The sequence below is a fragment of the Mesoplodon mirus genome (genome assembly GCF_964341445.2).
Source record: "Mesoplodon mirus genome assembly, chromosome: 17".
NCBI lineage: Eukaryota > Metazoa > Chordata > Mammalia > Artiodactyla > Ziphiidae > Mesoplodon > Mesoplodon mirus.
In genome coordinates, this window is record NC_138993.1 from 68,969,082 (window position 1) to 68,985,845 (window position 16,764).

The window sequence follows — 16,764 nt, forward strand, 5'->3', positions numbered from 1 at the left end:
AGCACAGGCTCCGGACGCGCAGGCCCAGCGGCCATGGCTCACGGGCCCAGCCGCTCCGCGGCATATGGGATCCTCCCAGACCGGGGCACGAACCCGTATCCCCTGCATCGGCAGGCGGACTCTCAACCACTGCGCCACCAGGGAGGCCCTCTCACTGGTTTTTGAAGTTGGTGCAATGGAGTAGACTGATTATTAAAATAATATTTATGTAATATGGTAACTACTAGTTGGAAAACTACAAATAAGATTGAAACAGAGCAGGACCCTATTGTCCTTGCTCCCCATGTCCTCAGCCTGCCTTTTGTTTGTGGAAAAACTTTAGCCAAAGAATAAGTTTAATCAGAGAAGTGAGAAAATGCAGAAACAAAGGAAAACAGTCCAAGGAGACCAAATAATGATAGTTTAGTCATCAAGCAGAGTCAAGGACATTTAGTTCCTCCTTAAGGGCTATAGATAATATTCTGAGCCATATCCTGTGAGCTGTCTTATAGAGACTGAAACCGCCACCAGGTGGAAGAAGTTAACTACACGATGACCAGGCTGTAGCCATGACATAAGCTGCCACAATTCCGAGAACAGGCCTCAAAGAAATGGGGACAAACCGACCCTGGAACTGAAGATTAACCGTACCTAAAACAATCAAGATGACGCTGGTCAGACCACCAGTGACCAATGTCAAGATGACGGTCGGAGCTGCCTGTGCTGTTTCTGCATGCAGCCCCTCCCTCCGCCTATAAAAGCTCTTGCCCCCGATTGTCAGTGAGGGGAGTCGGCCTTTGCACAGGAGTCCGCCTTCACCCGCCGTTGCCAGCATCCGAAATAAAGGAAACTTTCCTTTCCACCAACCTGGCCTCTTTAATGGCTTCTGAGCTGCAAACGGCCGGACCCCACTTTCAGTTACAAGATGACTGGTAGAAAACTACCAAAATATGACAAGGTGCAAAAAAAGGTTCTCCCCCAAAGAATATGCTTCTGGGATCAGGGGTAGGAATAGAAGGATGCTTTATTCAAGAAATGTAATAATTCCTTGAATACTGAAGTTCAGTAGTAAGTGATATCAACACACAGCCACAGGAAAAGATATGGCCATTTCTGTGTGATTCGTGCTGCATTAAAATCATCCTCCAAGAGGAAGAGCACAGGATAGTATTTTGTCACTATGCCACTGATGAATCACCACAAATATAAATTCAAATAGAAGCCAAAGAACCTCAGATGCCATAGCAGAAAGGAAATAGAGTTAATTTTTCAGGTTTTATGAGAGAAGTGGTTACATTAAGCTATATATTGCATTACTTTAAAATTTAAACCAAATTGCTAGTTTCTATTGCAGGGCCATGTCCAGGCATGGATGACAATTTGGCTTAAGGCCTCAGATGGGACTGACTTTATGAGACTGTGGCAGATTTGACACAATAGTGGTCACACAGATAAAATAAAAAATTACCTCCCCTACTGCCCTGAAGATGCCAGAAGTTCCGCAACTGATCGTAAATTTTTGTCTTTGGTCAATAAAGGTGAGTTTTGTTCAATGAAAAACCTCCTCAGAGAAATAACATGTTCGTCAAAATAGCTCTTCCAGTATTCTCCAGGAAAAATAACAAAGAAAGTAAAAATCTTCAATGGCTCCCCCCTGTCACAATCCCAACCTCAGAAGATACCCAATGGTCAGGCTCCAGCCCGACACTGCAGTTCCTTTCATGCTGTGATTCTCCATGTCTCTGATGTACCCACTCTGTTTTCCTTACATAGAATACTCTCATTTAATGCCATTACCCAAATCCTCCTGGGGAATCATATTTACCCCTGATGACAACTCTTCATAAAGCTCTGCAGACTTCCTTCCCTGGAAGCAATCTCTTCCTCTCTTATTAAGATGAAACAGTAGTTGGAAGCACAATACATAGCACATAATAGGTTCCTGGAAATTTTTAAGTACACTCCAGGATATCTGTGATATTACTTTACAACTGACTACATCTATTGGAGCACATTTCACTTTCTAGCTTGAGTGCCTTCTTATGTTTCTACTAGGGGATAAGTTGAGTTCGTCCTTATGTGCTCAACTCTGCTGTAAGTGAAAGCACGTTGGTTCATGTGTGGCCACCGCATAGCTCCATCACATGGAGAATGCTGCTGAATTATAAACAATAACAAAATAGGCACACAATCTATTTAGTCTTCACTGTGAATGGAAATATGCAGTATTTGTGGAAAACTTCCGGGGGTGTAGCAGATGAGGGGAGTATAAACATTAGGATATAAGAAACAAAGTGGAGATAATATCTGTAATGCAAGCAAATACAAAGAGATGTATAAATATGAGGATATAAGAATAAAAGTGGAGGGACTTCCCTGGCGGTCCAGTGGTTAAGACTCTGCGTTTCCAATGCAGGGGGCACGGGTTTGACCCCTGGTCGGGGATCTAAGACCTCACGTGCTATGCAGCACGGCCAAAAAATAAAATTAAAAAAAAAATCTCAATTAAAAAAAAGAATCAAAGTGGAGATAATAACTGTAATGCAAACAAATGCAGAGAGATGTGAGGCTGCAGGTGGGGAAAGCAGACGCTAGGATGCCTGGCCTTGGGTTGTGCCTATAGGAAAAAAAATAAAGCTATCTATCTGCAAGATAGGCAACAGAGTGGTTTTCTTTTTCCCTTTTTTGCCTCAAAAATTTATAACAGAACCTCAGTGTCTGATCGTACAAGAGGAAAAAATGATTTAAAAACCATAGGAGGGGGCTTCCCTGGTGGCGCAGTGGTTGAGAGTCCGTCTGTCGATGCAGGGGACACAGGTTCGTGCCCCGGTCTGGAAGGATCCCACATGCCGCAGAGCGGCTGGGCCCGTGAGCCATGGCCGCTGAGCCTGTGCGTCCAGAGCCTGTGCTCTGCAGCGGGAGAGGCCACAACAGTGAGAGGCCCGTGTACCACACACACAAAAAAAACCATAGGAAATTCTGGACAACATGCAACAGACATCCTTTAAAAGGCCTAGTTAAGATCCAGGAATATAATGGAAACTCCAGGACCAAAAACTAACGGGCAGTTAGTTGAGTCAAGAAAAGGCACCTCCCTAGGGGATTTATGAGCTCTGCTAGACTTTGGTTTTTAATGTCACGTCACACAAGCGGCAAAGTCATGGACCCCTGAAAGGTGGAGATTGCTAAGCTGGATATTTACTGGGCTTCAGTGGAGGCTGACCAGAAAAAAATTCAATGGCAAAAGGAGATGAAAAGGGAGCATGTGTGACTTGACTTGGGCACACACATGTGGAATCGTATGATGACACAGCTGGTACCACAGAACCGTGGGGAATGGATAGACCAGTCAATAAATGGTACTGTGACAATGGGTTAGACAAACAGAAATAAGATTGTTCCCTATCTTATTACAGCAGCCACAAAAATCAATTCAGGTTAAACGAAGAACTAAATGTTTAAAAGCCAAACAAAGCCTGACAAGACCAAATATTGCTGAGTTGAAGCTGAGAACTTTCTCATATATTACAGATGCCAGATAAATTGGTAAAAGTACTTTGGAATGCAGGTTTATCACTATCTATTAAAGTTGAAGATATCTTTATTCTAAGACCCAGCAATTCCAGTCTTAGCTGCACACCCTAACAGTATTTTCACGTGCGCAGAATTTCACAAGTGCAGAATTCAGATGTGTGCAAGTTAACATGCAATGCTCAGAGCAGCACTGTTAGGAGTCACAAAATATTAGAAACACACCTCTCAAACCTGCATGCATTAGCTTTCTATTTCTGGGTAACAAACCACAAATTTAATGGCTTAAAACAACACTCACTGATTATCTCAGTTTCTGTAGGTCAGAGGTGTGGGCGGGGTGTAATTGGGTTCCCTGCTCAGGGTCTCAGATGCTGAAATCAGGGTGTAGGTTGGGCTGTGGTCTCATCTGGAACTTGGGGTCTTCTACCCTCATTTGGGTTGTTATCAGAATTCCCTTCCTGTGTTTGTAGGCCTGAGGGTCCTTGTTTCTTGCTCACAGCCCCCAGAAGCCACCCTCAGGTCCTAGCCACATGGCCCTTCACAACATGGCAGCTGACTTGTCCAAGGCCAACTGGAGACCCTCTCTTGTTTTGAAGCTCTCTCTTCAGAAAGGGCCCAGTTCCTCTGATTAGGTCAGGCCCACCCAAGAGAACCTCCTTTTTGATTCACTCCAGTTCCATCATTACCAACCTATTCCCAGGAGTGAAATCCCATCATATTCACAAGTCCTGCCCAAACCCAAAGGGAGAAGATTATGTGGAGGGTCAGATGTCTTGGAAACCCATTTTAGAATTCACCTACCACACGGGAGAATGGGAAAATAAATTGTGCAGTGTTTCTCTGAATAGTGCTCTCTCTCTCTCTATATATATATATAATATGGTGCAATGTATAGTTGTATATTATACCCCAAGGGAAATAAATAAAATATAGATACAAGTACTCATATTGGTAAATCTCACACACAGTGTTGAGCAAAAAAAGCCATTAGCAGAAGAAACAGTGCAGTATGAGACCACATAAGGCGGGTTTAAATTACGCAAAAAGATATGTGATTCTCAGCTGATGCCTATATATGTGTTCAAGGCATAAAGGGATGTACTAGGACAAACATCAAGTTCAGAAAAGCGGTTCTCTGTGGGAAAGGGAGGAGAGGGATGAGGGGCATGTGCTCGAGGACTTCAGATCCATTGCTAATCTGCTTTTTGAACTGCAAATGGCCACAGAAGAATACATTTTATTATTATTTATATACCTTTGCATGCCTGAACTATATCACAAAAAATTAAAAATACATGGAAGACCAAACAATAAAAAACAAAAATTAATAAAGATTTCGGCAATATAAATTGAACTAATTATCCTTTTGAAGATAAGGTAAACCCTGAATTGATTAAAAATGTAGCAAATGGCAAATGCTGAAAAAAATTAAGGGGCAAGTTGTTTCTTCAAATTTCTCAGTAATTCTTTCAATGCAACTAAAAGCATGATTAGCCATTCTGGTGGTGAGAGGAAACAGGGAAATTAATTTGTAATTAAGTGTTTTATAGTATTTACTGCTTATATTATTTAACTGCTTTGGACAAGGTTTTATAAGTGAAAATTCAATAGAACAAGTAATTAGTATTTAGAGAATGCAAATTAAGAAAACATATCAAATAAACAGTATTAAAATTCAAGTACCCTGTATTATGGAGGGTAGTGTATTCTTTACGAATAAAAACTATCCCCATTTGTAGGAATGCAAAACAAATGAGGCCTGCTTATTGTTATTTCAGTAGGAAATTAAAAGGAATAAAGATATTGAGCTATTTAAAGATCTGCAGGGGAAAAAAAAAGCTCTACAGGGGATGTTTATTGCAAGTATTTTAGCAACATAGAAGAAAGTTTCTTCATATACCAAGTAGAGGGATAAACAGAACAAGAACAGTGGTGAAATTGCACACATGAGCTTTTGTCGGGCAACCAGGACAAAACGCAAAACTGTTTCTGTCTTTGTTACAGAGAGATGTGGCTCTTGCCTATAGTAACCTGTCTCATGACCTGTATGGGCTTTTCCTTCATGAAAAGCTCATCTAATTGTTCTCCTTATAATACAACCTATTAGTCCCAACAAAACAGGAACGGCAGGATCTTGCCTCACAGCAGGACTTGATCTTGTTATTTCTACTTAGCGGTGTGTCTGTTTTGTCCAAATTAGAAGAGAAAGTTATTGGCTTGAGATGACAAAGTTGTTTTATTAAATTGTGTCAATGTCATTCTTTTTTTTCCCCACTGAAAACATTCAGGCTCCTTTCCTCCGTCTCACGGGGTTTATGCTGAGGCTCCTCTGGCTGTTTCCTCTCTGTCTCTGCGTCCTGATGCTGCAGGTCCCATGACACAGTGCTAGTAAGTGCTCTGAGAGGTGTCAGGAGGGAAGAGCACAGTGCTGCCAACTTCAAGCTACTTGCAGTCTAGTAGAGAAGATGAGACCTTGCATACGTGTCGATGGTGTGCGACAGAAGTAACCATAAAGATGGGAAGCAGGAACCCACTGTGTGCCAGGCCCTATGTTGGCTGCTTGGCAGGTCCTATGTGGGCATCTTGGAAAGGAGCTGGGACCCAGATGCTTCCGGGAGAGAAATTAAACACCAGCCCTCCTCCTACTCTGTGTCTATCTACACAGCCTGTTTGCACAGGGCATATGGGAGCTTCAGAGGCAGAAATGAGTGACAGAAATCTCGTCCAGGTTTTGGGTCTGACCTTTGTAGTGGCTTCTGCGGTTGTCTCCCCAGGATCCATCTCCTCCCCTATGATGAATCCAAGCCAATCACCTTGACTCTAGCCATCTTGCCAGCAATTCATTTAGTAGTGACCAAGTGACCCGATCCTTCTGGATGAGAGCTGAGAGTTGGTTTGCTGGGGGGCAGAGACGGGGCGGGGGGGAAGGCACTGGGAAAGGTGTCCTTGATTCTAAGAAGGAGATCTGGGTGGAGGTGACCCTCCTTCTTCTAGATTTTATCACGAAGGCTGAAAGTGTTGCAAATGTAAGAAAATGCAACATCCATGCAAATGGATGTTGCATCCATTTTGTTAACACATGAAGACAACACATGGACAATGAAACTGCTTTGCTTTGCTAGGGTTGCTGGTACCCAAAACTGGGTGGCTTCAAACAGTGGGAATGTATTATCTCACAGTTCTGGAGGCGAGCAATCAGAAATGAAGGCAGGACCACGCTCCCTCTGAAGGATTCTCCTTGCCTCTTCTGCTTTGGGTGCTTGCTGACAATCCTTGGAGGTCCTTGGCTTGTAGATGTCATGACAATCACATGGCCGTCTTCCCCATGTGTGTCACATTGTCTTCTCTCTGTGTATGTCTGTCTCGCTGTCAAAATCTCCCCTTTTTATAGAATATCAGTCATATTGGATTAGGGTTCACCCTAATGACCTCATTTTAACTTGATTATCTCTATTTCCAAATAAGGTCACATTTTGGGAGTACTGAGGGTTAGGATTTCAACACATCTTTTGGGGGCACATAAGTTAACCCATGACAACAACTGAGAGAATTTCAGTGAAAGACCCAGAGTCCTGGCTTCCGGAAGTCTACCTAATCCCTTGAATTTTGTGAGATAAATTTACTAATTGTTTAAGTTAGTTGGAGTCAATTTTCTGCTACTTGCAGCCAAAGCATTCAGACAGAATTATGCAGACATTGCTGATGGGATGAGGGTAAGGGCAGTGATGGAGGCTGACAGAGGTCTCGGAGCTGTAGACAACAGCAGAAGAAGGCATCTGTCCTGTTGAGCCTGACACAGTGTGAAAGGATAGGAGAGGTTTGTTTTGGTCCAGGACTATTATTCATTCTTCATCCAAACACCTATTCACCAGCTACCCTGTGGCAAGGATTGTGCTAAACATGGAGGATTTAAATGAGCAAGACAGACGCCGTTAGGACTTCCCTGGTGGTCCAGTGGTTAAGACTCCGAGCTTCCACTGCAGGGGGTACAGATTCGATCCCTGGTCTGGGAACTAAGATCCCACATGCTGCGTGGCTAAAAAATTAAAAAAAAAAAAGGCAGACACCATCTCTGCCTTTGAAAGGTGTGTTGGGGGAAATCCTGAAATATGAGCCCAAAGAGGTAAACGGGGCCAGAGAGGAAAAGATACTGAAAACCCTATTAAAATGTTTGTTATCTTGAGGGAAAGGAGAATCTTGAAGCATTTTAAATAGGAGAGTGCCATGAGGCAGTTTACATCGAAGAAGGATCAGTTTTACTGCAAATGGATCACAGGCTGCAGTGTGGTCGAATGAGGCACGGAGACCCACTGGGGAACCGGTGGAATAATCCTAATCCCTTTAGTATCCTTTCACCTTTGAGTATCTCCAGAAGCACCCGGGGTCTTCCAGTGTAGATGGAGCTGCATCAGAGGGTCAAGGCACTGGGCGGTTACTTAGTGTGCCTGGGTTGCTGTTGTCTCCTGTGTCCCTCTGACCCTCCAGGGTTCTCTTCTTGGGATTTGGAAGGGAAACCAGCCTCCCAGGTCCATATCAGCTCCTCTTAGAGGGGTCTCACAGCAGGTTGCTGGAGCCCAGGATACAATCAGGTCCAATCAAACCAGTGTTGGGTTTTACATCTAGTCCTATTTCCCTAGAGAGACTATATCTCCCCAGATGGCTGGGTCAAGGTCAGGTTCCAGAGACAGCCAGAGTAATGATCTCCCGGGCACAGATGCTGGGTCCCCTGCACCAAGAACACTCCTCTCTTCACGACCGGTCCTCTCTTGAGCCTCTCACGCCTTCCTGCCGTTGCTTCCTGCATCCCATGGCCCTGTGTGTGATGGGGGTTGCTAGCGTCCAAGACGGAGTGGATCCAAGTAAAGATAATACAAACAATTGCTGATTTTAAAAGTTCCGATTTTGCATTGGGATGGATCACGTGATTTTTCTTACAGAAAATCTGTTCTCCTAATGTGCTGTGCTTTGGCTGATAATATAATTAACCAACCTACCTCAACACCCAGCCACCGAGTAATGAGGGAGGTGTCCCATGAGGATGGAAGGGGGCAAGACCCGCAAAAATCAGGCATCGTCTGCCCTGTGTTTACAATCATCTTTCCTGATCACTTCATATCAGGCAAGTGCCACCAACAGATGATGCTTATTTTGGCTGGGAATGATAATGATGGCTTTTTGTAATTGTAATATTTTTAACATTTCTTGCAAGATTTGATTATGATTCAGGAATTTAACTCTTAATTGCGTTCATATGCAAGGAGAAACCTAGTCACTTCCCGTGTCAACGCTGTCAGCTGCTGTATAACTAACTGATTAGGGGCCCCATAGTCGCTGGCTGCTTTCATTAAGATGGTCACAGTAATCAGGCGGAAAAGCACAACTGAGTAATTGGAGATCTGAAAATGCAATGCTAGTTGATTACAATTATGGCTGGAAAATTAGAGCAAATCCCAAGGGGCTAAGGCAGGACTGGATCTAAAGCAGCCTTGTCTTTAATACAGAGTAGCCTCTGTATTATGCCAATTTCAAATATATTATATGGGCTATCACTTTTTTTTTTTTTTTTTTTTTTGCGGTACGCGGGCCTCTCACTGCCGTGGCCTCTCCCGTTGCGGAGCACAGGCTCCGGACGCGCAGGCTCAGCGGCCATGGCTCACAGGCCCAGCCGCTCCTCAGCATGTGGGATCCTCCCGGACCGGGGCACGAACCCGTGTCCCCTGCATTGGCAGGCGGACCCCCAACCACTGCGCCACCAGGGAAGCCGGGCTATCACTTTTTTAATGCTTTCTAAACCCAGAGTTGGGTTGTTTTTGTATATCATTCAACACACACAATGCTATGAGGAAAATACCATTTTTGCCTGTATTGTAGATGTGAAAAAATAAAAGCTTAAAGAATAATTCATTTGGTGTCACATAACTAGAAAGTGATGGAGCAGTAAGTATAGACTCTTATCCACAATGCTTTCATATGCAGGCCCACAGCCCTTATTCACAACTTCAATATTCAGAACATTTTGAAAATCCCCAAAGGTGTTTCGTTTGGTTTTGTTGGCAGCTCATTTAGTGGCAAAAGTCTGATCTGACCTAAGTCTTATTTACTGTCTTTATTTACCCTTCTTTGTCTGAAGGTTGACATTTTGCTAGAGAAATATTAATGTGTTCGTTACAGGGTGCTGATTCAGACAGCTGTGGAGGGTGATATCAGCCTTACAGTATCTAGAATATTCTGCACTCCAAAAATCATCTGGTTCAAAGAGGTTTTGGGTAAAGGATATAAAGTTGGTGGGGTGAACTGAGAGGAAAGGGCAGAAAAGGAAGATAAGGTATGAAATTAAGATAGGTCTGTGTAATAAATAAAGGCTTGTTACCATTTAGTACCCATTCCCCACCCCGGGCCTAGAACAATGGCTGACCCTTAGAGGGAGCTGAATTAAACTGGCCTGAGGGATGGACAGTGATCATAATGAGGACGGCAGTCTGCTCTTTGTATTTACCCAGGGAGGGGGCAGTGAGGGGGCAGTCTAAGAGAAGGTGGCCTTGATGACCACACTGTCATCTTCACTTACATCTCTATCCCTGGAGGAAGAGCTGGTCCCACTGCAGAGGAGTCTGGCTCCAGGCCAATCCTAAGTGACCCGACCACGGCCAGGGAGCAGGCTTTGCCCGGCAGGCTCATGCCCTCCCCACACAGTCTCGGGGCACAGCTGTGCACTGCAGTGTCTGCAGGGAGTTTCAGGCAAGGACTTGGCCCCCAGGCTGCCCCGCTCCTGTGCACAGCGGCATTCCCGGCCCGCGTGCCTCTGCTCGGAGGTCTCCCCACGCGGGGGCCTCAGCTGAGGCACTTTTCTCCATCCTGACTCAGTACATTTTCACTTCTAGCCCTTCCTCTAGTCATACCCCTACCCCCTCCCCGGTTCATAAAAGGGCAGGAGCTTTGCTCAGGGCTCCTGGGCAAAGATCCCTCCCTCGTCACCATGCCAGGGCTGGCCCACCTGCCCCTCACCCAGTGCTGCCCAGTGGGCAGAACGGGACCTGGGCAGCGGTGCCGGTTCCTGCCTGCCGCCTGCACTGTGGCTGAAAGTGAACCAAGGCTCGCTGTGACTTTTGGCTCGGCTTGCTGTCCTACAAGACCACCTTGACACCCGCCCTGTGCCAGTGCCCTGCGGGCTGCCTTCGGGACCTTCTGCCAGCATCCTCTTTAGCTCACACATCTTTATTGCCCTCTCCTTGCGCTCTCTCACTGGCATTTAATCGTGATCACGCTTTCACCAACTTAACAGTTCCTTGGCTTTATGTCCTCCTCTTGTCAGCGACTGTCCTTTCTCATTTAAGTTCTGGAACAAGACACAGCTCAGTTCAACCTTCAGCACACGCTGTCGCCATGACCCAGAACACGGTTCTCTGTGCACTTCCTCTGGCTCCATCCAGCTGTTCCTCACTAACTTCCTGTTCCAGGGAGCCTTCCTGGATTCTTCCATTCCTGGTTATGGCCCTCACCTCGGGGTTCCCAGAGCACCTTGTGCTTGCCTTTATCAAAGCCCGTCATGTTTTATGTTTACTTACTGGTTACCCACCCTCAACTGAGAATACTTGAAGACTAGGAACTTAATTGTTTATGTCTCAGGATGGCCAACACGGCCTGGTTCTTGATAGGCACTCAACAAATGCCTGGCAATGAGTAACACATTTAGTACAAGATTAAAAAAAGTAATAACCCAGGGCTTCCCTGGTGGTGCAGTGGATGAGAGTCTGCCTGCCGATGCAGGGGACACGGGTTCGTGCCCCGGTCCGGGAAGATCCCGCATGCTGCAGAGTGGCTGGGCCCGTGAGCCATGGCTGCTGAGCCTGCACGTCCGGAGCCTGTGCTCCGCAATGGGAGAGGCCACAACAGTGAGAGGCCCGCGTACCGCAAAAAAAAAAAAAAAAAAAAAAGTAATAACCCAGAGTATTTTAGTCTATCTGTTAAAATTTAAAAAAATAACCCAGGGTATATTTGTCTATCTGTTATGTTACAGACACGTTTGCCCTCAAAGCTTATTTTTTTTTTTTTTTTTTTTTTTTTTTTTTTTTTTTTTTGATGTGTTCACTTACTTTAATAACACTACATTTACCATGTTATCACCATGGAATGTAAATTCAGGTTAGACGAGAGAATTTCACAAGTACAACAAAGCATTCTGTAGTATACCAAAGTTTGTATAGTGTCTGACCAAACCAGCTTGCTCATAAATCACTTCCATTACAGGCAATTTATTTAGTTTAACATTTATGATTCTTTCAGAGAAAATAAACAGACTGCACACATTTAAAAAGTATTTTTCATTTACCTTTGCATTAGCACTTAAAATACACATTTCTATTTCAAAATGCCATTTAAAAATTATTCTAATATAACAGCAGCAAACTATAATTCTGCAATTACAAAACAGCTAAACGGGGATCTACAGTTAAGTTATTCTCATGTTTACAACTATGATTCTGAAACAGATACTACTTCAAAGCAGCTGTTACCAGCTCTTTAGGTTTGGTTTAAACACACACACATAGTTGCTGGGAGGTTTATAATTATTCCGTGCAGTGTTCTGAAAGGGTCCTTCAAGAGCCAACCAGACCTTAAAAACTGTACTCAGTCCACAAGGCAGTCAGAAAGAGTTAAATTAACTGGGGTAAATAGGATTCCTACATTACATCAAAAGCATATGATATTCTGCAACAACTGGGAGCATTTTCAGGTTTGGCATGTTGTCCTCTTTACAAGCAATTTTATCAGAAGAGTTTAAGAAGGTGGACACTGTACCACTATCAAATGCATTTAAAAGTGACATGTTTTTCTGCTAATCTGACTCCCCTGAATGACCTAGCGAGTGAACTAGTCACTAGGCAAATCAAGCCTACAAGAAAGGAAGCCAATATTCAAATTACTATGTTATTGTCCGACCCACAGAATTTATTTTTAACATAAACATATAACCTCAATATGAGATGTCTAAGTAAAGCAAGCACCACCAAGACCAAGACAGCATCTCCTCTTCTAAGGTTTAGGTTTTGCCCAGAATTCTTGATACATGGAATAGCCCATACCAAGAGTCATTGCTCCCACAACAAAGCCTTGGGCTGCCACGCGCATGTGGATCAGGTGAACAGACATTTTAGTATTGCCCCTGCTCTTCAATTTATATAATCCATATGCAACGATTGCTGCAAAACCTGCCACTCCAATGGGGACAAATGGTGCCTCTCTAGCTTTTCGGATAAGTTTAGATCCCTGATCTTCATCATATGAAGAAAGAGAAACATCTGTGTCACTTGACATAGTGATTGAAGAATCTTCAGACAACTAACTGCACGACGTCGCAGGATCCTACCGGCTTCTCAAAGCTTATTTTTTAAAAAAATATATGTTGTTCTTACCCCAAGGCTATAAAAATATCTATATATATATTCTTTGCCTTGGTCATTATATTTTTTCATATTTCTAAATCCACATGGAGTTAAATTTCAGGGTCGTTCTGATTAGGCGCTGTATCTTCTACACAAGTTCTTTATGGATTGACTGGTTTTTAACTTTCTTTTTAGCCTAAGTGAATTCTAATAAGAATACAGAGTTATTAACTAGATGATCTTTTTTTTTTTTTTTTTTTTTTTTTTTTTTTGCAGTACGCGGGCCTCTCACTGCTGTGGCCTCTCCCGTTGCGGAGCACAGGCTCTGGACGCGCAGGCTCAGCGGCCATGGCTCATGGGCCCAGCCGCTCCGCAGCACATGGGATCCCCCCAGACCGGGGCACGAACCCGTATCCCCTGCATCGGCAGGCGGACTCTCAACCACTGCGCCACCAGGGAGGCCCCTAGATGATCTTTTAAAGACACTTCAAATCTGAAGAGTTTGTGGAATTTATATATTGAAAATCAAAATTTCCTTCTAGATCATGCCTGACATAAAAATATATATGAACTGTAAAACAGATTTAAAATGTTAGCTCTCACAAACACATAAAAGCAAATTTTAAACATTTTTAAATTAATAATTTTAAAGTTCTGCTATATTTTCATGTATAGGTACTAAGAACCCTATCTTCCATCTTTACTGGTTTCTGCATCTCATTCTATTAGATTATTTCCAGAATTTTAGAATTGACACATAATCTGACAATGCTGAAAATGTTCTCAAACACCTGTATTCTGCAGAAAAGACCACTGTGAATATTAAAACTGAATTACTCCAAGTTATAAAAAAAGACAATATTTTAAAACCACTGTTAAAGTGAAATTACTTTGATATTAATTCAGAATAAATGAATTAAACTGACTGCAGTTTTTGTTCTTACCCTTGGAAACGTTGTAAATCTATCCAGCTCTTCGACAAAGCAGAACATCTGCAAACTAACTGCTGACATGACAATCAAGAGGCTGGCAGTAAATACAACCAAACTTCCGAGCTTTTTTCCAGGACCAAATATCTTGTACACGAAGTCTTCTAATGCAGGTGAAATTTTAATAAGCCGAACTACCCGAAGAACCTATTGTGGGAGAGAAAAACACACACACTCGATCGTTTATTTATACTGAATCTTAAATAAGTTCATACTAAAATCTCATTTTTCATAGCACTCTATAAAATCGCACTTAGCGATAAAACAATTTAATAACTAAGATATCAGTAGCTCAGTGACTGCCATATAGCAAGAACTCAATAAATCCCAAAGGAATGAAGGAAAATGGTGACAACTCAGTGTTTTAATATATGATGTGATAATTCAAAGTGGCATTAATTAACACATATTGTTGAAATAAAGTTGACATTTGTTCTAACGTTCAAATATCAAAGAAAACATTAGTTCAATATTAGGCATATTCATTGTCTCATAAAACAAATTTTCCTAGGGATTACTGTACATTCAAAAGGAAATTTAAAAAATCCATCTATCAAGGAGTCTTTACTCATGGCTGAGACTGCTACTCTAAGATCTATTCTAGCCTTCCTTTAATTAACAGAACTTGCTGAATTTTAGCCTAGCAAGGCTACAGACTGCATTTTCCAGCCCCACTTGTATCTAGTTGTGGCCGGTGGACTAGGTTCAGACCTATGGAATGTGAAAAAATGTGATTTTTGCACTTTCAATTAAATAATTTGCCCTGGACACTCTTTTTATACCTTCCTCTGGCTGGGAAATTAAAAAAACTGTAATTGTCCCTTTGGAACAAAAATAGAAGCCTCGTATAGAAGATGATAGATTCAGTCTAACCCAACAGGCCTGCTTTCTGGATGGCCCTGGGGAGCAGGGCCACCTACTTGCCCTGGACTCCCACCAACTGGAGAGAAACACACTTCTATCTTACGCGAGCCCTGTATTTTTTAGAACTTTGTTCTACGTGCTCAGCTGGTTATCCAAACGCACACACGTTTAAATGTTTTGCATATATATATATATATATTTATATATGCAAAAACTCCCACCCATAACTAATTAATTTTCTCATTCACTTAACAAATATTATTATGTGCCAAACACTGTGTTAGACAAATAAGATTCAATGGCTATTACTGTTACAAAGGGAGTTTAATACAAAGGCACAGCTCTTAAGGGCATATCCATAAGATTAAAAACATAAAGTAGAATATAATTAAAAGTTGAAGTATACAATATGGAAAAGTAGCATTTTTCAACAAGTCTAAGATGCCATTGATTTTTTTTATGTACCACTGAGAAATTGAAAAATGCCACCAATTAAAGCATAACACACCACTGATTATAAGACAGATTCCAGTTTAGAGATATTAAAATAGGAAAATTGTGGTCTTGGTATAAATGAAAGATGATAAGTAGAGTGGTAGTCCAAGATGGCTCGATATCAATAAGAGCTTAAGGTGTCTGTAAAGGCTTCTCAGGAGAAGAAAGAATAAAGTAAGGAACAGGAAATGCTTTAAAAACCTAGATTTAAGTTTTTACACAAAATAACACGCGTTTGGATTCTTCCAGCAACCCTAGCTTCCTAATCCTCCTGATTTTCCTTTGGCAAATCATTCCCACTCTGCTTTTAGTCTATGAGGTCCAGAAGGGACTTCCTGACCCCCATGGTCCAGGCCTGGCCAGGGTATTCACAATGACCTCAGTCATCAGAACTTTTGCAGGACCTATGAGAGGTGTCCTATTCTTTAGCCCCAGCTGGAATTACTGGAAGAGCCACATAAGCCCTGAGCTTCTGGGAGCCATCTTAGCCACCACATGGACAAAGACAGCTTAAAAATGATACCAACACAGAAGAAAGGTGAGTGGAGAAATGGACGGGGTCCCAATAATACCATGTTAGCCTCTGAATTTGGCCATCCCTGAAGCCACATTTACCTGCTACCCCCACACAAAGTAAAAAATTATAGGTATTGTTATTTAATCATCACAAAGAAAATAATAGGAATTCATAAATAATGAAGTATGACTAATTACAATCTGTAAAGGTAAGTTCTATTTCTTATTATTTCAACTGTAAGTTAGTGTTGAGCAAACATATTTAGACTTATTGAGAAGGGAGAACTACACTTGGAATTAAATTCATATTTCCTACTCTTTAAAGTGTGTGTCAACATCTGATGTAGTTTAAAATTTTACATGTATGCACAGATGCATAATATCCATGTACATATAAAATATGTACTTCTACACACTGTGCTGATTTATGAACTGTATGTAAAACATCTCCATTTATTACTCTGAATTTTCAGAGTCTTTAAAACGATGAAATGAATGCACTATTTTTGGTATTTAAAATGTCACAGGGCCTATTTGAAGTTTGTATTTACTACAGTTGTTGGTATTTTCCCTGGAAAGAAAAAAATTCTAAAGATAAATAGGCATTATTCGTATTACCTGAAAATATGTGAATTGAGAATGATAAAGATCTGGATATACATGAAGAGTGGTTCCAACTACGAGCAGCAGCTCGAATTTGTGGAGAGATGAGCTAATATATCCAGTAAATCCCAAACACCATATCTTCAGAAGTGCTTCCAAATCAAAAAGTACCGTAAAAGCCACCTAGAGGAACAAAGGGACAGTGAGATTGTAATCTAAAACTATAATTTATTTCAAAATATTTCATATGGTTGTTAGTGCATGAATTTTAGCCACTATCATATAAAATGAGGAGCCATATCATATAAAAATCTAGAACAATATTGTTAAAAATACGATTTTGAAACACACCAACTAGAACATCACAGACCAAATATATCTTAAACAATCAGAGAAAAATA

The 16,764-nt window shown here is 42.1% G+C and overlaps 2 protein-coding genes across 2 annotated transcripts in view; both read right to left on the bottom strand.

Moving 5' to 3' along the window:
• NALCN (sodium leak channel, non-selective) overlaps window positions 1-16,764 on the bottom strand; it is a 261,887-nt gene that overhangs the window by 131,642 nt on the left and 113,481 nt on the right. Inside the window, exons 12-13 of the mRNA XM_082602462.1 lie at window positions 16,379-16,546; window positions 13,841-14,032 (exon numbers count right to left, since the gene is read on the bottom strand). Of these exons, the coding sequence (XP_082458588.1) occupies window positions 13,841-14,032; window positions 16,379-16,546 (360 nt within the window). The remainder of the gene's footprint in view (window positions 1-13,840; window positions 14,033-16,378; window positions 16,547-16,764) is intronic.
• LOC309792617 (HIG1 domain family member 1A, mitochondrial) lies at window positions 11,587-12,867 on the bottom strand. The gene has a single exon (XM_082602347.1). It carries the CDS (start codon window positions 12,826-12,828, stop codon window positions 12,547-12,549), a length of 282 nt encoding a protein of 93 aa, XP_082458473.1. The 5' UTR covers window positions 12,829-12,867; the 3' UTR covers window positions 11,587-12,546.